At 33.4% G+C, this 25,075-nt stretch overlaps 1 protein-coding gene across 1 annotated transcript in view; it reads left to right on the forward strand.

Moving 5' to 3' along the window:
• The window catches only part of ADAMTS19 (ADAM metallopeptidase with thrombospondin type 1 motif 19), a 242,966-nt gene that overhangs the window by 47,105 nt on the left and 170,786 nt on the right, over positions 1–25,075 (forward strand). Inside the window, exons 3-6 of the mRNA XM_008066227.2 lie at positions 7,283–7,448; positions 17,693–17,865; positions 19,244–19,327; positions 20,005–20,162. Coding sequence (XP_008064418.2) covers positions 7,283–7,448; positions 17,693–17,865; positions 19,244–19,327; positions 20,005–20,162 — 581 coding nt within the window. The remainder of the gene's footprint in view (positions 1–7,282; positions 7,449–17,692; positions 17,866–19,243; positions 19,328–20,004; positions 20,163–25,075) is intronic.

Below are 25,075 nucleotides of genomic sequence, written 5' to 3' on the forward strand. Positions count from 1 at the left end.
AAAAAAAAAAAAGTATCAATTCTTGAGGACATGTTAGGCACCAGGCCAAATGTGTTGAAGTAATTATGAGCACTGTTCCAAAAGTCTCCCCTCAAATAGTTCATGAAACAATGACCACAGTAGATGTAATATGACAATGGAAAATGTGTGGTGTAGAAGTAGATAGGGAAGGCAGGGGTTGCTTTAGAGAAAGGACAGGGTCTTCTTGATTTTGGAGATTTGATTGTTCTTCATAGGGATAATGATATTCTCTAAAGGGAAAGTAGCATGTGCAATGTCCCAAGATTTCATCATGCAAGTAAACGTTCTTGTGAAATATGCTAAACTGTAGGTTTGTTCACAGTTCAAATATGTTCGTTATGGTTATATATGAAGTTTGAACATAAAAATAAAAGTGGATCCTTGTAGATACAGGATGTTAAGCCTTTGTCAGACCTGGTGTTGGCAAATACTTTTTCCCAGTCTGTAGGCTGTCTCCCTGCTCTCTTGATGGTTTCTTTGGCCTTGCAGAAGCTTGTCAGTTTAATAAAGTCCCACTTGTCTATCTTCTGTCTTATGACCTGTGGGTTTCAGGTTTTGTTCAGGAATTGGATGCCAGTTCCGATTTCCATGAGGGTATCTCCTTCATTTTCTAAGGTTCTTATGGTTTGAGGTTTTACATTTAGGTCTCTGATCCATTTGGAGTTAACCTTTGTGCATGGGGATAGATAGGGGTCCTGTTTCAATCTTCTGCATGTGGTCAGCCAGTTTTCTCAGCATCATTTACTGAATAGGTTCTCCTCTCCCCAGTAGTAGGTGGTGGAGGCCTTGTCGAAGATGAGTTGGTTGAGAAATTGAGTTTTTGCTTCTGGACTCTCAATTCTATTCCATTGATCTATATGCCTGTTCCTATACCAATACCAAGCTGTTTTGATGATTGTAGCTGGAACTAAAACATGCTGAAAAGAAAAAAACAAACAACCCCATTATAAAATGGGCCAAAGATATGAAAAGACACTTCACAAAAGAGGACATCCGAGCAGCCAACAAACACTTGAAGAAATGTTCAACCTCACTAATCATCAGGGAGATGCAAATCAAAACCACACTGAGATACCACCTAACTCCAGTCAGAATGGCAATTATCAACAACTCAAAAAATAACAGCTGCTGGAGAGGGTGTGGCGAAAAGGGAACACTTCTACACTGTTGGTGGGAGTGTAAACTAGTGCAACCTCTGTGAAAAACAGTGTGGCGATTCCTAAAAGCTCTAAATATCAACCTCCCATATGACCCTGCAATCCCCCTACTGGGAATATACCCTGAAGAACTCAAATCACTCTATAAAAAAGATACCTGCACACGTATGTTTATCACAGCGTTGTTCACAATAGCAAGAACCTGGAAACAGTCATGCTGCCCATCAAAAGAGGACTGGATTAAAAAAATGTGGTACATATACACGATGGAATACTACGCAGCCATAAAAAACAATATCATGAATTTTGCAGCAACATGGATGGAACTAGAGTCTATAATACTGAGTGACCTCTCACAGAAACAAAGATCTGAGTATCACATGTTCTCACTCATATAGTGGACCTTGAACATCCAATGCAATACTATAAGAAAATGACTGACGGTACTGGGAAACTATGGGGGGGTGGGAGATGGGATTAACAGTAGCAAATATCTGTCTGGGGATGGGGAAACACCTCTTATCAACGGGGTGCCTGAATGAAACGTAATTGTACACCTAACCCTTAACTGTACCCCACAAAACCATAATAAAAAATATTGATTATGAAAAACAAGTTAAAAAATAAAATAAAAAAAAAAAAGTGGAGAGGTAGGCAAGGATTTATTATAACTTTATACCTTATATATCTTCATTAAGGGTTTTGAATTTATCTTCCTGGGCATACTGAAGAAACTTTGAAAGGGAAAAGTCAGGAAGGGTGTTTTAGAATGACAAGACAATATGGTAGGTATGATGTAAGCAGTGTATTTTCATGCAGATTTATATTTAGATATAGAATATACAAATGCATGAGAAGTAACTCCCATTTACAGTAATATTGAAGTGACATTTTATTTGAAAAAGCACAAGATAAATATCTGGCAGTATAATTTATATTAAGTTCTGTATTATTCTTACATTTGAAACTCTGTAATTCGTTATCAATTTAGTAAGATATATACTATAATATTACCACACAAGAAAATACTTAGGAAAATAAACCTGACTGGGCTTGGTGGCTCAGTCTGTAATCTCAGCACTTTGGGAGGCCTAGGCAAGTGGATTTCCAGAGCCCGCAGGTTGGAGAACAGCCCAGGCAACTTGGCGAGACTTTGTCTCTACAATAAATTAAAAATTAGCCAGGCGTGGTAGTGCATGCCTGTAGTTCCAGCTACTTGGAAGGCTAAGGCGGAAGAATCACCAGAGCCCAGCTGGTCAACACTGGAGTGGCGGTGAGTGTGCCATTGCACTCCAGCCTGGGCTACAGAGTGAGACTCAAAAAAAAAAAAAAAAAAAAAAAAAAAAAAGAAGAAAGAAAAGCAAAGAAAACTAAATTTAATAGAAATTCAGATTACATAGGGCATTATACATTTGTCTAAAAAGCATATACCGATGCCAAACCCTTTCAGCATCTTCTTTTACCACTGATTACAAATAAAACACATGTGCTCCTTTAGTATCTCACTAATTCTTGGATACACCTTATATTGGGACAATAGACTTATTATTGTAAATATTTAAGGCACTGACTTTGTTTTTCCTTTGAATTGTCATTTGAATTTTTTTTCAACTATATGAGTTTGCTGTATATTTTTTGACTATATTTTTTCCCATTTCTCTGTTCAAACATCTTTTCAATCTGTTGCTTAGACTCTCCATCCCTTTTGTCCCTGCTCCTGATGCTTCTTCTATAAGGAACATTCCTTTCCTAGTCTTATCTGAGTACTGCTATCCCTCACAACCTTTCCATATCTTGAAATTATAATGATCTTGCATCTTCCTATATCCTTCAGCACTTAACAACATTTGGTTCTTGTGCTATGCTATATATTTTAAAACCTGCTGTTTTAATTGACAAAAAATTATACATATTTATGGTGTTTAAACTGATGTTTTGATATATATACACTGTGAAAAGGATAGGTTAAATCAAGCCAATTAACATAGATAATACTCCATATACTTATTTCTTTTTGTGATGAGAACATTTAAAATCTACTCTCTTGGCAGTTTTCAAGTATACAGTTGATTGTTTTTTATTATAGTCACCATGTTGTACAGTAGATCTCTTGAACTTGCTCTTTTTGTCTAATTGATATTTTGTATTCTTTGATCAACATCTTTCCAACCTCCCTTTCCTCTCCTTCTGCTGACTACCATTCTACTATGTGCTTCTATGATTTTGACTTTTTTTAAATTTCACATGTAAGTGAGGTCATGCAGTATTTGCCTTCTGTGCCTGACTTATTTCACTTAACATAATATCTTTCAGGTCCACCCTTGTTGTCACAAATGACAGAATTCCCTACTACTCAGGCTGAGTAGTACTTCATTGTGTCTATGTGCCACATTTTCTTTATCAGTGTTGAATTCATATCTCAGCTTTTGTAAATACTGCAACGAACATGAGAGCACAGATATCTTTTTTATGTACTGATTTAATTTCCTTTGAAAATATACCCAGAAGTGAAATTGCTGGATCATATTTTTTTAATATGATATTATCACAGGCTCTTATAATATTCAGTACTTGATGAGTGGTCCATACATGTTTGTTCAACTGATCCTCAAAAAAAATCACTTCAGCCAGTTCATTGAAACTGCCTAGAAAATGAAGGTTCTGGGGGAAAAAATGGCATTGTCCATTTACTTAATAGCTCATTATTAATTTGAATTTGAAAAACCAAAACATTATATTTTGTGAATTGAAGCGACAATATATAAACACCACTGCACATTAGCCAAATCAAATTTCATGCTGTGACTAGAAATTGGTGGTAGTGGTAGTACATCTACATGGAGATCAATATTATGGTTTTAAAAAGCACACAGCTGCATAGAGAAAAAAAATATCGGAACCATTAATAAAAAAATGACCATTGGCTCATTTTTATCTAAGCAATGCAAAATTGCAAAATATTGAATTTTTTGTAAGTTATGAAATTAAATAACATTAAATGACTAAAGGGCAGATACTATCAAATGGTAAAATGCTCATGATGGCAGAAATTAAAAGTAGAAAATAATTGTATTTCCAGATATTTTTATGAACTGCCTCAAGATAGTTAAAATTATTTTGAAAAGTTTAAAAATAATCTGTGAGGGAAACACCTAAATACTTTAGATTTATTTTAGATAATGTATTGTGCCACATTAATTCACATGATCTTTTCTTTCCTTCTGAGAGTGAGAGGCAATCACTATTTGCACCAAAGCAAATGCTGCCTAATCTTGGAGCATCCAGCACAGGGGCACTTGTGCAGAGAGGTTAATATGGTTTCGTGTTCTTCTACAGCTTGTAAAATCACAGTGCAGATAAAACAATTTATTTTGTTAATGGAAAAAGTGAACTCTTTGTGGGGACACAGAAAATATCAAGATCCTCTGCAATTCTGCTTTAATACAAGCAAGTGTCTTGAATGTTACATATGCAAGCTGGAGGACTTTGTGTGCCGTTGGATGGTGTTCTAGGCTCACATAGAAAGTCCATGTTGTGACCTGTGGTGCTAAATATGGTCCAGAGTGAACTGAATTTGCACACATTGGTAAGACCGTAAAGACATATTGAATGAATGAGTCACCATTTACAATTATTCAACCTTTACCCCCCTTTTAAAAAGTGGCTTTTTGTTTTAAAAAATGTCTTTAGATAAAATTCTAATACAACAGATGTTATGTTATGAAGAAGCTTCCAAATCCTAACAAAACAAAACAAAATACAACAAAACACTTATTTCAGACAATATTTAATGTCTAATGGGAGATATAAAGATTAATAAAATCTCATTCTTTCAACTCTGAGTTTTTCAGTCTATACCTAAATGTTTGGGTTCTTATATTTATTATGGTTATCCTTATTATTAAAATAAAGACAACAAAGAACACTTATTGAGTAGTTACCCTGTATCAGACCCCAAGAAAAGAGCATTGCATGCCATTATAAAAAATTTTGTTTCAAGCAACCCTATAAAGTTCTTATGTAGATAAAGGAACTGTATCTTTCTGATAATTACATGGCTAGCAGTATGTTATGAACACAAGTAATCTAAGTTCAGAATCTGTTATTGGAGTAATTAAATTTTATGTGATAGTACGCAATTACATTTTATAAGGTTTATTGTTATAAATCTAACAATGTTTATAACCTATTGAAAGAATGTACAGGATTGCAAATTTATGTTTTAGGTAAATTTATGTTTTAGCATGTTTGCCTAAGCTGTTATTACTGAATATCATAATTATTATTTCAATCATGAGTCATGCTGTCAGTTTTATTAGTGGCCTTGAATACTGAATGCATCTGAAAAGTACACTAATATATAAGACAAAATAGCATGTTTCTATATTTTCACAATCTAAATCAATGATATATAATACAACGTTACCTACTCCCAATCTGTGTGTGAAAGTACTACCTCTTTAATGGCTATTATTGAATATTTTTATATTTAATTTTGTTTCTCATTAAATTAAACTCAGAAGAATGGCTGGATTTTATGGAATTACTTTAAAATACAAGCTAGTATCAGATTTGAGAGAGGTAAAGAATGTATGGAAAATAACTTATTTGAGGGTATATTAAAATTACATAGAAATATTTGGTCCAAACATGTATATCTAACATATTTAAAGGATCCTAAGAGTACATCTTTTTTTTACATTATCCTCTATCCCCAAATGTGTTTGTGTGCACACACACATGTGTGTATGTGTGAGAGAGAAAGAGACATGGAGAAAAATGTAGACACGAGAGGGAGAGGTAGAGAGAGAGGAAGAAAGACAGGAGACGAACAGGCAGTGGTGATGGCATTTCTTATTCTCATTCTTGAGAATTTTTTTAGTGATATAACAAATCAATAAAATGAGATTAATTAGGATTTTTAGATTTATTTCTAAGGTGTTTTGTAATATCAGTTTGGTACAGAATAAAATGAGGTAACCTATTGGCAGTCATGTGGTCTTTCTTATAAGTGATGCAATATACTCTCATACATTTAAAAAATTTTTCTGTACTTCTAAAAAACATGCATTTCTTATGATACACTTATTTTTTCTTTTTCAGTTTGAAAAACTAAAACTACTATGTATGAATAAATATGTTATTGTGTTACATATATGTGGCTCAAAGCAATATAAAATATGCATAGATTTTATTTTGGTAATGCAAAACAGAATTAAGAATTTTGATATTAGCAGATAGGATATAAAGAGTGTAGGCTTTAGTAAATTATTTCTTCAAAAATATTTGCTAAAGAGGTAATACAGGCAAATATATGTTATTTATATATACTAATTAGTTAAATAACAATAATTGAAAAGATCAATTTATGTCATGTTCTTTTATGTGAAACACTTTTCCAGTTACAATGTAAGTTTATATTCTAAAAAGGGAAAAGAAGAAATGATTATGTTTAGCCTCAACATGTTATAAGGATGCCTACTTGTTTTAAGTTCTTTTTATTGACCATAACCATATTTTACAATTTTTTAACCTTCTATTCTACAATTGGATGAATTTTTAAAACATGACACTATATGAAATAAAATTTTTAATGTGATACTTCACTTTAATTTATTCTTCAAAGGTTTTTAAATGTTTAGTAGAGGCTTTAAGAACATGCTGTATATGAATTTCAATGCTATGTGTCTTATATGTTACATGAATTACTTTATTAAATAATGATTGTCAAAAAGTTGGACTCTGTTGTGTATGCAATTAGAAACTGTATTGCTCTCTCTGTACATGCTGTACATGTGAGTGACCCCATGGGTCTCTCAAAATGAGCCTTTAACATTCCAACATTTTTACTGTGCATCTGTTGCTGGCATCTAGCCTCCCACCCACACAGGCTAAGACTAACTAAATGAAGTTTATGCTAGTGCAATAAAGTGCATAAAGATGAAGTAATAAAATGGGAAGATAGTTACCTTACTGGTGGCTTGCTAAAATAGTTTCACTGGAAGATTGTATACATGTTTTTTAAAGAAAACAGAATTGTGAGAAGAACCTAAACTGTATTTTAATGGTATTTTTTACCTATCTTTTTATGTTCTATATTCCAGATGGGATTTATACAGCTCAATGAGGACTTTATATTTATTGAGCCACTCAATGATACAATGGCTATAACGGGTCACCCACACCGTGTATATAGGCAGAAAAGGTCCATGGAGGAAAAAGTCTCAGAGAAGTCAGCTCTTCACAGTCATTATTGTGGTATAATTTCAGGTAATGCTTTCTCCTGAAAGGATTTAAGTAAATATGCAATGTGAAATGACTCCTTTAAAATATTTTCCCTCTCCTTCTTTCATCTATCTACTAGCTTTAGTTCTATTTTTAATGTGGAATTTCTTCTGGTTAATAACAGTTAAGTGTCTCAATTGTGGAATTATCTTTTAATTTTTTATGAAGCACTACATTTTAATATAAAAAACAGAGATTTAAGAAGACTTTAAGAAAACATGTCGTATACTTTTCTTGAATTGTAAAGTGTTCCTCATGGGATACTGTTCACATCACTGGAATAGAAATGACACAGAGAATTCCAGATACCCTGAAACTGAATACTGTGAGTTCATAGACTTATTTTAGTCTACCTCTATGATATCTTTTGCCTTGACCAGAAGCATCCTCCTCCTTTCTTTCTCTCTGTCTCTCTCTTTCTCCACATAAAAATCTTTTTGGAGGTTAAAATTAGCTGCAGTATAAAAAGAAGAGCAAAGATTTATACTTTTGAATTTTGTTCTCAGTATTTAAATCCCTTAAGTCTGGAAATTTTCAGAGACTCATAAACATTCCAAACCATCAAATCTTAGTCTCTTTTTGTCTGCACAGAAATAAAATTAAGGTGACTGTTTTGTGTACCTTTTTATTTCCTTTAGACAGATTTGACATGTACAAGAATTAAAAGAAAAGTGAATGATGTTTGCTATATAAGTAGAATCTGAAAGTCATAGCCAACATTAAAAAAAAGATTCAAAGTTTTTGTAGGAAAAACATTTAGACATCTAATCCAGACATCTCCGTGACTATTCACTGATTTGAAAAATATTTCCAATTACAACCTGAAAAAATATGAATATTGAAAATTTTTAGTGTAAAAGCTAAAATTTGACTTGCAGATTTACAGTTTTGTCAATGTAGTTTGTGCCAAGATATCAAATCAAAAATTTATTATGGTATTTGGGGTTCCTTTAGGTATGTGAATTGTGACACTAAGTCACATTTGCAGAGTTCATACGATGCTTATCTCATCGATTGTCTATAGTGCTCAGATTTAAAAAAAATTACAGTATGTTTCTGTTTAGAATATATTCATCCCAAATTGATCTGTTACTTCTGTTATAAAAATGTATTATATCAGTCTGTATAGGAATCATCATCCAAATGAGTTAAGCGAGTCTATTTCCACATCACACTCAGTGTTATATGTCCCACTTCTCTATACTAAGCACTGTAGCCGTAAAGGAGATAAAATCAGCTGGACAAAAGTTATGGCATCATGAGCAAAAGCAACCTACAAAAACAATAGCAACAATTTGTATTCCGTTTAAGGAGACTGCTTTGTATTAGTTAAACTGAAAATCCGCACTGGGTAATATTTGAATCATAGTAAGTTCCAGCTGTTCTAATTACTCGTGTACACTGATGACACAAAGCAGGCTTTGTATACTATTATGCATGGAGAAAAATTTTCTAGAAAATTTTTAATTTTAATAGGTTAATAAAGCATAAGTACACATTTGTGTTTAGCAGACATTATTCATAAAGTTACTGATACATGTTGTTTGTAGACATGATTGTTGCACATTAAATGCTGGCCTACTTAGATGAGAAGAGTGCTAAGCTATTATCAACTGGAAGACTTACTAGCTTACCTATTTTTAGATGCTTTTTAAGGATACAGAATTTAAAAAATCATTTCAAAATTAACAGCCCATGAAATAAAATATTTATTTAATTGTACTAATATGCCAAACTGTAGTAATTCTTCTTAGACCGTTATATTAAGACATTAATAATATGGCTCAAATTTTGATAATGTTGCAGTATTTGCCTCTGCAAAATGAAATCATAAAGTTTAGTTGCCTTAACTTAATATTTTCATGATTTCCTTTCATCTGAATGACTTAGGCAGATTATGTTTAGATGTACTGATTACCTGAATATATCTATTTCCAGAGCCCTTCCTATTTTAAAATGACATTAATGTGTTATTTTATTAAAACATAATGTAGAGGACAGAAATGCACATGAGGTTGAGTAAGAGGCCTCAGGTTTAAGGTCCCACTTCAGTCTCACTTCAGCCAAGGTAATCTAGTGAAATTCTCTTAAACTTTTGAACCCTAGCTTTTTTATTTGCAGCGTAAGCACAGCTAGTCACCTCACAGGGATGTAGAGCTAAATGACAGTTTCTTTTCTCGAGAGATGAACTATGTATTATTTTAAACAAACTGGTAAATCATCAATTATACTATATTGTGATTAGAACTACAACAGGCTCAGTACATAAGATCCCAAACTCCTAAAAGTGGGAAGCTGTGCCTCAAAGATTAAAAAAAAATATTAAGATTAGAGGGAGAAAAAGGAACAGAGTATCTGGGTCAGGTTAAGATAATGGACGTTGGGTCAGAATGCTGGTGTTCAAACCCCTATGCCATTAATTTCTAACTGTGATATGTTGGGAAACTTGCTTTATTTCCCAAAAGGGCCATCTGAAATATACAAAATGGTGGTAGTGATGCGTGAACCTCAAGCCTGTCCTCAGAATCAAATGAGATTATGGGTGAAAATTAAAAACATATGTGAAGTGTTTAGTATTTAGTTGTTAGGTGTGAATGGAGCAAGAGCATTTCAGGCAGAAGGTGCCACACATGCAAAAGTATAAAGGCAAGAGGAAGCATCCACCAGGGAAGTGGAAATCAAGTCTCTGTACTTGATAAGGTCCAGTCCCGGAAAAGGAGTCATGGACTAGATAATCAAAAGGTTTATCTGAAAATGACATGATCAATTTGTATTGCCTAACATTTTAGTAGGGGGAAAAGGAGATTTATGGAGTTGAAGATAAAGATTTGAGCAAGACAAAGAGAAGTCATCTCTATTCTTAGAGCTGACTTAACTAGGCCACTAATGAAATAGTTCCCATACTCCATCTATAACTACCGTGGAGATTATTGTTATTGTATGGAAGGCATTATGGAGCACACACACTAAGAGTGTGAATATTTTTACATTTCTTCTCTAAATGGAAGTGTAGAATATCAACTGTATTGTTTTTAAACATGCTTTGGTGTGGAAAATGGACTAAAAATTTAAGAGATGAAGTAAGAGTTCAACATAATTGTAGACAATAAAAACATCAAAGGAAGTAACTTATTAAAAAGATTACTTCAACATGCATGATTTTCACAGACAATGGCTAACTTGTATGATGGAGTCTTCCCTGAAGTTGAGACTCTTGAGAAATTCAGAATTTTCCAGGTAGTCTATTTAAATGAAAGTAAGGACACAGGAAGCTGACACATTAGAGCCAATAAGGCCGTCACTAGCTGGAAAAGCATACTTTTCTAAATCTGTCATACATGTTTTTTCTGTCATTCTTGATACTGATAAAAAAAGCTCTTCCTTTTAAAAACTATCCTCCTGGTTTCTATTTTAACTCCCCTTTTATTTTTCTTACATCTCCTAGATATGTCTTCTTTAGATGTATGCCCCCCAAATGTGGTCATTTCTTAGAACTTCTTTTTTTTTCTATTTCTCATTCCACATACCTTCTCAGGGTGATATAATACAGATCCATGGGTTTAACTTCACATTGATTAGTTCCAAACGATCTCCATTTCAGCCTCTCTCTTGACTTCCAGATATATAATAACTTCTATTCAGATATCCTTAAGCATCTCAGACTTAATACATCTAAAGCAGAACCCATCATTTTTCCTCCCAAACCCCTCTTCTGATATCCCTGACTATTTACCAAGCCACCCAAAAATAAAAAGTAAAAAGTAACCCCCTTGAAACCAAAACACAAACAGCAACAAAAAAGTATTATTCTAACCACTCCCTTCCTATAAGTCGGATTGAGTTTATTCATGCTAGTGTATACTTCTTAACACTTTGTTTATTATTTTTCCCTACAACTTCTGTTCTATTGTCTATTGTCATAATAAGAAATTTTGTACAAAAAGAATCGTGCCAGTTATAAAAGGTGTTATGTGTTATTCCATTTTTATGTTTTCTACAATCCTATGAGCTGCGTAGTACCTTATTCTCACATTATAAGCAATATATATATTTGTATGTATAAGACAAAGGAAACTAAAAGATTTAAAATAAGCACCTAAGTTTTTGTAATGGCATACTGGGAATCTCACCATTCCTGGACCCTGATCTCTACAGGCAGTTTACATACTGCTTGGATTACTGCAGTTTATTGCCTCCTCTATGTCATCTTATTTCAGTCTAATCGTCTGTGATCTAGCTTCCAAGTTTTTTTAAAAGATGCATTTGATAACATTTTTTTTTCTGGGATTCTCCATATCTTCAGGTTAAAATTTATACTCTTTGGCTTGGCACAGAGCAAACTGAATATGGTAGATAGATTACCTACACCAACATCACCTGTGGCTCAGGGTTAAAGTGCAGATTTCTGAACCTCATTCCGATACTCTAAGTCAGAGTTACTGAGTCTGGGCTTCAAGGAAATCAACATTTTAAAACTTGAACCACAAAATGTAATTTTTATGCATATTTAGAGAAACATCTGTGTCCATTGAGGTCTTTTATTTGTATCCCTGTGCACCATATTCCTTCATGCTGCTAAGTCTCCTGGTTTCCTTCAAGGCTGTTCTTCTTTCCTTTAGCATATTCATCATTCAAGACTTGGTGCCTTGGAAGGCCCTTCTGAGTCCCCTGGAGATTCCTATTCTCCTGGTCTAGCTAATGCTTCCTATTGCTACTATTGCATTTTGTGCTTGTAGAGTTACACATTAGGAAATGTTGATTAGCACTTTTCTCCTATGCTTCTCTAGCATGGGAGCACTATATAGCCTAATAGAGTGCTAGACACAAGGTTTCTTCAGTTTTATTCCCCAAATGTTTACTGCATGCTGGACCCTGGACACACAAATAAGAGTAAAATCTAGTCTCTACAGACAGAAATGTGGGAAACCACAGTCTTCTTTGTGAAATGTAATAGAGTAAGAGGGGATGTTGATAATAGGAAGAACAAAGGAAATTTTAAGACTTTAAGAATTATTTTTTTTTCCAAATGCTTCCACTAGTGGTTTGGCTATTTGAACAATAAGTTTGTAGAGCCTTTCTCTGTTAAGAGTTGAGATAAATTCATTATTTCCACCAGATGCTTTGCTGTCCAGTTATATATACTTAGACCAGTCATTTCTCTGTTGAATGGGGAAGTAGACATCTGTGATTCTGAGGTTGATATCCATGATTTCTAGTGACTCTAACATTGTAAAATTGTTTTATTAAATCACAACAATTTCAAATCTGATTTTCCCCCCATGCCTGCTGCAGCCTTCACAGTTCAGAACCCAAAGTCAGGTTTAAGTGCAAGCTTGCCTATTGTCTTTCTCCTGTAATGCAAACCCCATGCCCTTGTCTGTCCCTTTTCTGAACTTCATGAAGTTATTCCAGTGACAGTGTGAATGAGACTGTAGTGCTAACCTTTCTATTTTGTAGCTTCCCATAATACAATCTATTTTTCTCTTTTGCAGAGGAAAACATCCTAGAAGGGAGGAAATTTGATGCAGATTATAGCTTTATTAGATTAACTATTTGGGTAACAAAATAGTTGCCCTAGGAATTTTCTTGGGTTCTGAATGTCAAACAGCACTTTTAATATGACCAGTGATTATTTACTCTAGGTTTTAGTTAATTGTTTGATAATAAAAGTGCAATAGTTTGTTAAAGTCAAAATTTTACTGAGAGCATAGAGTATATGCCTAGGTTTATCTGATTCATGTAAGTGTGCATGTACCTACTTAGAGATAAAATGCAATATAGCTATCTGAAAGCACACTTCTTGTTAATGTATTACAAAATTCATCATAATAGCCAATATGCAGTTCACATTTAATATGTTAGACATTGCACTAAATACATTACATATACACGTACACATATCCCTATTCATATGTAATTGCTATCTATACAGCAGCAAAAACAGATTAAGTTTTTGACTCACAGTCCTGAAGTTGGTAAGTGACAGAGCCAAGATTTGTGTCTATGCATTTTGCCCACAGAAACCTGTTTTAAAGACTCTACTTAGATTGTTAGTGTCATAAAGTTTAGGTGGACCTGTACTAGAAAGCTCACTTAAAAAAAAAAAATTGACTCCTCTATCCTTCTGTTTATAAAAATCACAAGTTTGTTGATGCATGTTTCGAGACTTTCTAGTTTAACTTTTTTAGGTCATACATTTAAATTTAATTTATTAGAATGGTTTACTGGACATATTTTAAATGATATAATGATATCACCTCTCTTAAAAAAGAGTTTATCTTATTCATGTTTAAGGAATAACTTTATAGTTCTAATCTGGTCTTTCATAAAAATGATTCTAACAGTTCTTTGTACATGTTATTTACAGAAAGTGATTGATTATAGTGTGTCAATCCCTTTTGAAGTTCTGACCATTTTAATGTAATTTTGGCAATAGTAAAACAGTACCTTCTTTTTGTAGTTGAAATGGATTTTTTTTCTTGAGACTAGAAATTAATTGAGAGCTGTTAAGTAAATATCAGTTAAGGTAAGTTTTAACACTTTTAAAGCAGGGGAAATAAAAACATTATTTCAGTGACTCTACTGAATGCCTATTGACTAGCACTAGTATAGGCCCTGATGAGAAATTAAGCAAGATAGGGAGATTAGATATGCCAACTGAGACAGAACAAGTTTCTTTTATAGAAAGTGGTTAGCAAGGCTCCTTAATAGAGGAAAAGTAAGAAACACATCTAGAATAAGTGTGCTTTGGACAAAAGAACAGTTAACCCCCAAATCCTTAACAGTGAGCTTTCTAGTACCGATGGAATAGAGTGAGCAAGGGGAGGAAGGAAAAATTGGGAGAGATCTTGGGAGACGGATGGTTGGTCTACCTGTTCTTGAGTGGTTACAAAATTATACAATCTATAAAATATTACACAAAATATGTTCCTGGAATTTTTTATTTTATGTAGATAAGGATTTTTTTATAGTTGACAAATCATCTGGTAATATTCAAGCTACAATATTTTAAATATATAAAATTACCTTAGTGCTACATTTATACCCAGAGTCATTCTTTTAATACTCACTAATGGATCTTATCATGTGGCTTGTATTAAGCAGTGGAAACACTCTATCCTTACTTTTGTGGAGCTCCTACTGTGATTCTAGAGATAACTAAGCAAGTAGTTTGAAGCATGACTTGAGGGGATTTTAATAAGGAATTCACAGGCAGCTCCTTACTCCAACTGAAAGGCGATTAAGAACTGTCTGTGTTAGTTATGGTATAGGCTAAGTTGCTGTAATAGAACCCTCAAAACACAATGGTCTAAATAAGATAGTTTATTTCTCCAGTATTTTACAGTTCAGAGGTGTGCAGGTGGGCCAGAGCGAATTGGTCTCTCTGACCCTTGACATCATCCAGTAGCCCAGATTCCTTCTGTCTTATAGTTTGCCATTCCCCAGAGTGTTACCTTTTGCTGTGTCCACCTCAGCTCACCACACTTTGTCTGGATTCTAGCCAATGGAATAAAGGAACAAAGGTAGGAGACAAGCAATTTTCTCTTAGAGAGAGGCCCAGACGTTGTACATACCAGTTCTGCTCATATTCTCTTCCTCAGTACTTAGTCACATAATTACACCCAGTTGAATAGCAAGCTGAGAAATGTTTCTGGTTGTCTAACCAACACCTAGCTAAAAAAAACGACGAAGGGCTATATGTTTAGAGAGGGGTTTTCTATACTAAAGTAGAAAAAAGGAGAATATGTTGATGGATACTCAATAATATCTACTATAACATCTTACTTAAAACCCCCTGAGGATGGAAAGGTGATAACTAAGGTAAAGCAAGAAAATGTGGGAAAAGTATCTAGGTAGAAGGAGGTGCCACATTTTATTTATGGGATGCATCTGTATTAATCTCATTGGCTTAGCAGAAGCTGGGACTAGTGGGACGCTACTACTTGTCACACTTGTTGAACATATGCTGGATAGTACTCAGAGTTTTTTATATTCTTGTTTTCTTTCAAGGCCAATGACATATCTATCTAGAAAAACATGGTGCCAAGCATATATAGATAGATAGATAGATAGATAGATAGATAGATAGATAGATATCTTGTTTTATTTCAAGGCCAGTGACATATCTATCTAGAAAAACATGGTGCCAGGCATAGATAGATAGATAGATAGATAGATAGATAGATAGATAGATAGATAGATCGACAGATAATAATTAGAGATTAGCTTATCAGGTGTTGACCCTGCCAAGATGAGTTTCTTCTGATACTTGGAAGACTGTTCTCTACTAAATATTTACCATAAATGTATATCATAAGATACTAATGTATAATTATAAGTAGAATTGATATCACAATTGGAAAAACCATATGATCAATTCCTAAGTGTCTTAGACTTCAAGATACGAATAAAACCAATTTTTTATTGTGTCCTTGATCAAGGTCTTTGGTATTAACCGCTGGCACAAAATCAGGATCCATCAAGTACACTTTTAACTTCAGTGATTATGTTTCAGATGGCTACTGTTGTTTTTGTCATCTTACATTATCTTGTTCCTTGATATAAACAAAGAATGTTAGCATTTATTTTCATAACACTTCAGTTAACTTAGTTCTCTTACTGTATGTAATATTTGGGTAAAACTTGATTCATTAAGTAAATTTTTAATCTTTGTCATTTCTAGGAAAAATGAGAAACAGTAATTTATGGGGATCATCTAGACCAGAGAAGTTTCCAGCAATGGTGGTAGGATCCAGTTCATGTTAGATCTCAGAGTTGACCTGACCCAGCTGGGCCTAGAAGCCAGTAATAGAAAACTAGTAGGTCAAGACTTCCGAAGTAGATTAATCCTGCAACCGTGAAAACATGTTTGAAGGCAATGAAAGGTGGACTATGTAGTTAGTGAGATAGAATATAACAGCATTGAATTGACAATTTAGCTTGTCAATTGCACCCAGAACGAGACTTAAGGATTTTATCAGAAACCAAGAAGATGAACTAGCACTATGAGAAAACATATCCCTGAATTCAGAGTCAGTTGGCAACATCCAGGGAAATATGACTAATTGAAAACACATGTTTCCATTTACACTCCTAGGAACTCCACCGAAATTAAATAAATATAAAATATGTCAGTAAGTACAAGTTTTGGAAAACAGATGATAGTAATTTAAAGACAGCAATAGAATTTTGGCAAATGGTAAGGAGAGGAAGAAGTGAAAACTGATTTAACAGTAGATCGTGCAGATTTATTTATTAAAATTTATTAAAATGAATGAATTGTACGTTTACATGGCTACATATTGTGGAGTGTAAACTGTACCTCAATAAAGCTGTTAAAATCACAAATTTATTATTGAAGCACCACATGTTCACAGAAATTTGCACAAATAATATGTTGCTCAACTGCTTAATTTTTCCAAAGTGAACATAAAACCATGAGCTACCTCCCTGATCAGAATATAGAAATATATAGAATATATATAGAATTAGAATGTTATTGATTCAGAGTAGCTCTATATTTCTTTATTCTGGAAAAGTATTGCAAATATCTTCTCCCAGTTAGGGTGGCATGCTTTTCACTCTGATAGAGGCATGTTTTGATAAATATATTATTAATTTTTATGTTGTCAAATTTATAAATTTTTTTGTTTGTGGTTACTGCTTTTATTTGGCTCTATTTGAGAAATCTATGTTGCCCTAAAGTTGTAAGTTCTATGAGCTCCTGATGGAATATGGAGCCAAATCTTTTATAATCCATGCATAATAATTTAGTAATCAAGGGCATCTGCCTGAAATGAGGACATTTGAGGCAATCACTTCAGGTACTTTTTGCAGACAGAACTTTATTCTGATACTGGCATAAAAAAGAAAATAGTACTGTATTTTATTTATTGAGTTATTTTGTTTATATGGAGCTTATTACTTGAAATTTTACTAATGTGATTTTATAAGCCATCAACAACTTTAGATCGTAGGAGTTATTTTTATCTATTTTGCAGATAAGAAAAGTGAGGTTGACTAGGAGATGCTAGTTTCCTAAAATGGCAGAGCTATTAAGTGACAGAAGTTCATTTTGTCTGATTTTAATGTCATACTCCAAAATCAATTGCCCTTTGAGATTCCATGTGTGCAAGGAACTTATCGCATTTTGCTTACCATTATGAAGTGTTAATATATTCACTTTGCCCATATAGAGGTGCATTTAAAAATTCAATTCTCTGTTGCAGATAAAGGAAGACCTAGGTCTAAAAAAATATCAGAAAGTGGAAGAGGGAAACGATATTCATACAAATTACCTCAAGAATACAACATAGAGACTGTAGTGGTTGCAGACCCAGCAATGGTTTCCTATCATGGAGCAGATGCAGCCAGGAGATTCATTCTAACCATCTTAAATATGGTAGGCAAACTTTAAAGTGCGCTTGGAATTTTTTCAAGAAAACTCTAAGGAAGAAATGTGTGAGTATTTATAATGAAGTTCTTTAAAAACTAACTTATTCCTTTCTTTTATTGACATCAGTAAAAAGTACTTTGGCTATATCAAATTCATCTATCTCAAAAGCTATATTAAAATAATGATTTACATCTACTAGCAAAAGAAAACAGTGCCCTTCTTGCTAATTTTGATGTGGCAAAAGTCTCTCTTATTATTTGTTCTTTTATTTATGCCCTTTTAAAAAAAAGAAGCCATGTGAGACCTCATCTCTACATAAAATAAAAAATTAGCCGGGTGTGGTAGCACGCGCCTGTAGTTCCAGCTACTTGGAAGGCTGAGGCGGAAGGATCGCCGGAGCCCAGCAGGTCGAGGCTGCGGTGGCCGGGAGCGGCCGCTGCACTGCCGTCTGGGCGACGGAGTGAGACTCCAACTCAAAAAAACCCAAAAAAACAAAAACAAAAAATAAAAAAAGAAACCATTTGTTGAGATTAGCAGAAATATTATAATATTTGTTTATATGAATGGCCCCATCAAAATGACTACGATTATGAGGTGGGATAAAAATGGATGTTGGTAATCCACTGAGCTTTTATTTAGGTACATAAAATTAGATATCAGATATAATTATGGTTGATGAATAAAACCTAATAACTAATAGCTAAAATTTTAACCAGCTGAATTACGGGTGGCTAACTTTGGTTGATGATTTCTGGGTTATAGAAATTTCATTTATACGTACCATCTTAGGGAATCTTACTACCAAATTAATCCTTTAATTTTATTACATACTCTGTTGGATAAACTTTCTTTAAGAAAGAGTCAGAAGGTTGTAATAAAGAGTGGCTCATAAAAGAGAATAAACAGAAATAAAAGACAAAGGCAAATTTTAGTTACCATTTAAGGCAGGGTAAGAGCCTCTGATTTAAGGATAAATGTATTTCAGTTTTTACTATTTTTGCTATCATTTGATTGATTTTCTAGTGGACAAAGTTTTTCACACTTCAGACATTTCTGTTCATATTCGGTTACCTCCTGAGCACTCCACTAGTATTCAACATAGGGTAGACTAACACAGCCTAATGCCTTTAGTCTCTTCTAACTAGTAATATCTCTGAAAGCATGATTTTGCTATGCTGGTTATATATTTTCTAATACAAAGTAAATGAGTACTAATTTTTTTTTTTTTAAATCATGGTACCACATTTAAAAATTACCTTGCTTTCTAGCTTTTTAGAAAAATAAGATTTCTCAAGTAAATTGGGACTTCTCCCATGACTAGGCCTTAAGAAAAATTAAGATGTTTTCCATTTTCATTTTTGGATTTTTAAATTTTTTTTTTCAGGTTTTTAATCTTTTCCAACACAAGAGTCTTGGTGTGCAGGTCAATCTTCGTGTGATAAAGCTTATTCTGCTCCATGAAACTCCAGTAAGAAAGTCTTGAGTTTTTTATTTGTTAAGTGGGTGAGAAACTTTGTTCAGAGACTTTTAAGTAAAGGTAATATAAAGGATGTACTTCTGTTGACTTGGAAATCTAGAAATGTCCACTTAATGTGTACATAAAACTGGCCTTTAGTATTGGCTACTATCTCACTCTTATTTGAAAAATGAGAACCTTCTGAGGATTCTTGATGGCAAACCTTAACTTTCCAAAATGCAATTTTAAAAAGTTATGATTGTAATTGATAGTTTTATTCTCTTATTTAAACATATACTTTTATATTAATAACTTTTTTTAAAATCTAATTTGTTTAAAATGGAGAGTATTCCGTGCTATCATTTTGGCATTCTGCTTAACTGGAACATTAGAAAGCCTTTGTTCTTACACTGTAGAACTAATGAGTGATTTAAGTCTAAAAGTTCCACATTTTTAATGTTCCATTGCACCTCTTTTTCAGAATATCATTAAATAGATTCTGTAATTATTGCATCTTCTCAAAGCTTTAAGATTTTTAACTCAGAGTATATTAATCCCGAATGTTTTCCTGGTTCTAATTCATGTTATGGTCACTAGTCTGCTTTAGTAATTCAAGAAGTTCCCTAAGTTTTTAATTTTTTGTGTATATAAGAATAATTTGATTTGAAATGAAATCTCTTCTTTTGCAGGCAGACCTATATATTGGGCACCATGGAGAGAAAATGTTAGAAAGTTTTTGTAAGTGGCAATATGAAGAATTTGGCAAAAAAAATGATATACATTTAGAGATGTCAACAAGTTGGGGGGAAGACATGACTTCAGTGGATGCAGCTATACTTATAACAAGGTAAATTTTCTAAAGCTAAATAAATGGCATTCCTAATTCAGTGGTCATGCTGTGGATCACATTCATTACTTGATATTCTAGATTTCGTGTTCCAAAACTTTTTTGACATAATGATGTTAAATCATCTTCCTCAATTTATAATAACTAATTCCTGGACAGTCAAATATGGGATAGCATATTAACAAAACATGTGGTCAGTTTTTTAACAAAAATTTAACCTAAATTTTTGGTGTTAAAAGAATAGCCACTGATGATGATAAGTTAAATCTATCCTGAATTTTCATGGAGTCTCACAATTATGAACCTACATTTTATATTTTTTCATTCATCACCATATAAAGTAACCTAATATGTAAGATTCAGCAATTGACAAATTTTCAGGTTCCATGTGAGAAAACAGTTTCAATTGTTTTTAGCTAATTAATTATGACCTGCATTATGAATATACTACTCACAAACATTTGTAATAATAGCATTAAGTATATATATTTTGTAAATATAAGGAGAAAATAATGTAAACAGTATAATTTAGTGAGTATTCCATATTAGTACTTACTCATGAATTTGTTTTGCTTAGAACTGTTAAAAACCTGAATGATAATTCATTGTGCATTAACAATTTAATTTTAGTCATCAAAAGTGTTAGCATTTCACGTCACGGAAAGCACAGTAACATACTTCAATGTGATTTTCTGAAATGAAATTATTGAATTCGTGGTAGTTTTTTGTTAATAAATTATAGTAAAACAATCCTAATAATAATTCATAAAGTTGAAAAAATCTCTACACAAGAATATACTTCCTCTAGACTTCCACTTTTAGCTATATAGGTGTTACTGATACTGGACTTCAGCAATCGTAAAATTGGAAAATACGAGGCAACTGCTTTTAGTCATTGAAGACTGAGCAGTACAAGCTTGCAGTATCTCCTGTAATCCCAGTGACTATGGAGGCTAAGATGAAAAGATCACATGAGACTAGAAATTCGAGACCAGCCCAGGCAACATAGGGAGACTCTGTCTCTATTTTTTTTTTTTTTTTTTTAACGACTGCAATTCCTGAAAGAAGAAAAATGTATTAGGCAAGTTTCACAGTCAACTCAGTTTTTTGCCTAGAGACAATTTCTTGTCAAGTACAGCAAACTGGAATTCAGGTAGAGTACAGGTGTCCTGTTGAGGACGCCAGAGATGAAAGCCCTGTGCTAAGGAGTGAATGTACAGATCTTCTGTGAAAACTTGACAAGGGCTGGTCTGAATATATACACGTAGAGACTGCCCAAATTAAGAGTGTCACTGCTGTGGAGTTCAGATTTTTAAAGGATACTTGGAATTGAGCAAATTCAAGTCACAGAGTGAAGTAATCTGGTGATACTTTGTCATTACTACTAGCATTTATCTGAGAAAACAGTAAGACTGTGCCTTCATAGTCTCAGAAAAGGAGAGGGAAATAGGTAAGAAAAATTATTTAAAGATGCAATGGAGGAAAATTCCCCAGATAGTTTTACTGACTTTCAATAAAGCTACCAACATAATTCAGTGATAAAAAAACAACAAATAGGCTGGGTTCCGTGGCTCAGCCTGTAATCCCAGCACTTTAGGAGGCCGATGCAAGTGGATTGCTTGAGCTCACGGGTTCGAGACCAGCCCAGGCAACTTGGTGAGACCTTGTCTCTACAATAAATAAAAAATTAGCAAGTTGTGGTAGTGTGCGCCTGTGGTTCTGGCTACTTGGAAGGCTGAGGCAGAATCACCGGAGCCCAGCTGGTCGACACTGGGGTGGCCATGAGCATGCTACTGCCCTCCAGCCTGGGTGATGGAGTGAGACTACAACTCAAAAAACAAACTAACAAACAAAAAACCAAATATAAGACTAGGGATATCATATGAAAATTGTTGAAAACCAGAGATAAAGAAAATAATTTTTAATCAGTTGGAGGGAAAAACTGCATTGCACAAGAAAAATGTTGAGATCAGTAACTGATTTCACATCAGAAAAGCAAATTCAAAAGACAATGAAACAATATTTATAATGTGCTCAAAGAAAGGAATAAAAGATGTCCTATCAATCAAAATGCTTATTGACATCTTAAGGGCACATCTTAATATCTGAAAGATTATCTATTAAAAAATCTACAGCTAACATTGCACTTAATGAAAGTTGAATGTTTTCTCTTCATAATTGAAAACAAGGCAAGGATGTCTACTCTCACTATTTATATTTAATATTGTACTGAAGATCATAGTCAACCAGTACAATGAGGCAGTAAAAATGAAAAGAAAGGTGTAAATATTGGGGACAAAAGAAGGAAGCTCTACTTTTCCAGATTATATGACTCAAGACAAAGAAAATCCTAAGAAATCTATCAAAAAAATTGGTAGAATTTATAACTGAATTTTCAGGGTCACAGAATATGCAGCCAATGTATAGCAATCAATTGTATTTATATATTATACTAGAAATGAACAATCAGGAAAAATTAAACGGTAACTTGTAAAACCATAAATATTTAGTAACAGCTTAAACAAAATGTGTATAAATGAAAACTACAAAGCAATGAAGTTACAGTTTTGAAAAAGCACAAATTGGGTAGACTTACACTACCTCATTTCAAAACTTACTATAAAGGTTTGGAAATCAAGATAGTATGTTTTGGGCAGAATGTATATCATGCAAATCACTGAAGCAGAATAAAGAATCTGGAAATAAACCCATACATGTATGGCCAATTGATTCAATAAAGCTACCAATATAACTCAAAGATGAAAAGATAGTCAATTTGTCATATGGTACTAGAATATCTGGATACCTGTGTGGAAGAAAAAAGGATGTCAGTCCTACTTAACATCATGTGTAGTGTTGATTCAAAGTTGATGGTAGACTTTAACATGAAAGTTACAACTTTATTTTAGTTTAAAAAAAAAGAAGAAGAAAATCTTTGTGAACAAGAGGAGGACAATGATTTCTTAGATAGGAACCAAAAAAGTACTAACCTAAAATACCAACAGTAAACATTGGTCTTCTTTAAAATGAAAACTATCTACTGTTTCAAAGACATCCATATTAAAATGAGTGAACAAGCCTCAGAATATGAGAAAATAGTTGCCATACATATACTAACAAAATTCTTCTATCCAGAATGTGTACATATGTGTTTGTGTATATGTGTACACATATATAAATAAGTAATACTCTTAACACTCAATAATAAGAAGTATGAATCTCTAGTAAGTGTATAAACGGATGTTCAACATCATTAGTAATCAGGAAAGTGCAAATTAAGACCCACCTACTTAAATGGCTTTTATTATAAAAGCTGAAAACAGCTAATAATGATAAATGTGGAACACTCTTTGGTTGTTGGTGGGATTATAAAATGGTTCAATCTTTTTGGTAAACAGGTAGTTTCTTTATATAAGTTAATCATCCACTTGTCATTTAAACCATCTTGGCGTCAATATTTACTCAATAAAAATTAAAATATTTAGTCACAAAAAAATTGTACAAACTTTATAGACACTTCATTCATTATTGCCAAAAAATAAACATAACTTAAATGTTAATTCACAGGTAAATGGATATATTGTTGTGTATTCCTACAATTGAATACTCTATCAAACTACTCATAAATGCAATAGTGTGGGTGAATATCTAAACATACTGAATGAAAAAGACAAAAACAGAAATCAGAAGATAATTCCATTTACATAAATTTCTGGAACAGGCAAAAGTAATGTGGTGGCAGATTGTCTGCTTTGAGGATGGAGAAATTGATTGAAAAGAGAGAAATTTCTGTGGTGATGGAAACATTGCATAACTTGTTTTCAATATACGTGTTTATACATTTGTTAAAATTCATCAATATGCTCATTTAAATTGTGTGTAAATTGTACCACAATAAAGTTGGTTAAAAGAAAGAACAGTAGTAAATTGAAGCTGGTACAGGAGTTAATAAAGAAGACCTGCACAGATGGCTCAAAGACCTATAGCAGTAAGGTTTGTGAGGTGAGTCTGGGTTAAGCATCTGCATCGATGAAGTCTGTCTTCCTTCTTTTTTATTTTTAAGTATGGAAATTATATTATCAGCCAGGCTCAGTGGCTCAGCCTGTAATCCCGCGCTTTGGGAGGCTGAGGTGAGTGGATTGCCTGAGCCCGCGGGTTCGAGATCCGCCCGGGCAACTTGGCAAGACCTCATCTCTACAATAAATCAAAAAATTAGCCAGGCGTGGTAGCGCGCACCTGTAGTTCCAGCTACTCGGAAGGCTGAGGCGGAAGGATTGCCGGAGCCCAGCAGGTCAAGGCTGCGGTGGTCATGAGCGGCCACTCACTCCAGTCTGGGCGACGGAGTGAGACTCCAACGCAAAAAAAAAAATAAATAAAAGAAATGATATTATCTCAATAAGAACAGACAAAATATATTTCATGATAAAACTTGTCACTGTCTTCCTTCTTATAGTAATAGATCTTGGAACTATTGCTTCTGAGACTAAAGATGATGATCCTAATTTGATTATTGATTTATATTTTTTCCCATTATAAATGCAATATTTTTATTATGAAAATTCAATAAATACAAGAATAAAAATAAAAACTAATCTATAATCCTCACTACCTAGGGAGAAATATGGTTAACATTTTACAATATATTTCTTTAGTTTAATTTTCTATTTGTTTATATATATAAATTCTCATATTTACAATTGTGGGATCACAGTCTACATGCAAGTTTTGTTTCTCCCTAGCAATCTTGTGGATTTAATTTAATTCCTTTTTTGCAATGTTTTTCCTCCTCAAAACTCCAAAAAAAGCTGAAGAATTTCTTGCATCCAATATTTTTTATCTTACAAAACTTTAAAACTAGCATTCTTAACTACCCATTCTTTATCATTACTGCTCTTTTTGCTGGTCTTCCCTAG

The sequence above is a fragment of the Carlito syrichta genome, unplaced genomic scaffold, assembly GCF_000164805.1.
Source record: "Carlito syrichta isolate Samal-C Ts95f unplaced genomic scaffold, Tarsius_syrichta-2.0.1 Scaffold308863, whole genome shotgun sequence".
Lineage (NCBI taxonomy): Eukaryota > Metazoa > Chordata > Mammalia > Primates > Tarsiidae > Carlito > Carlito syrichta.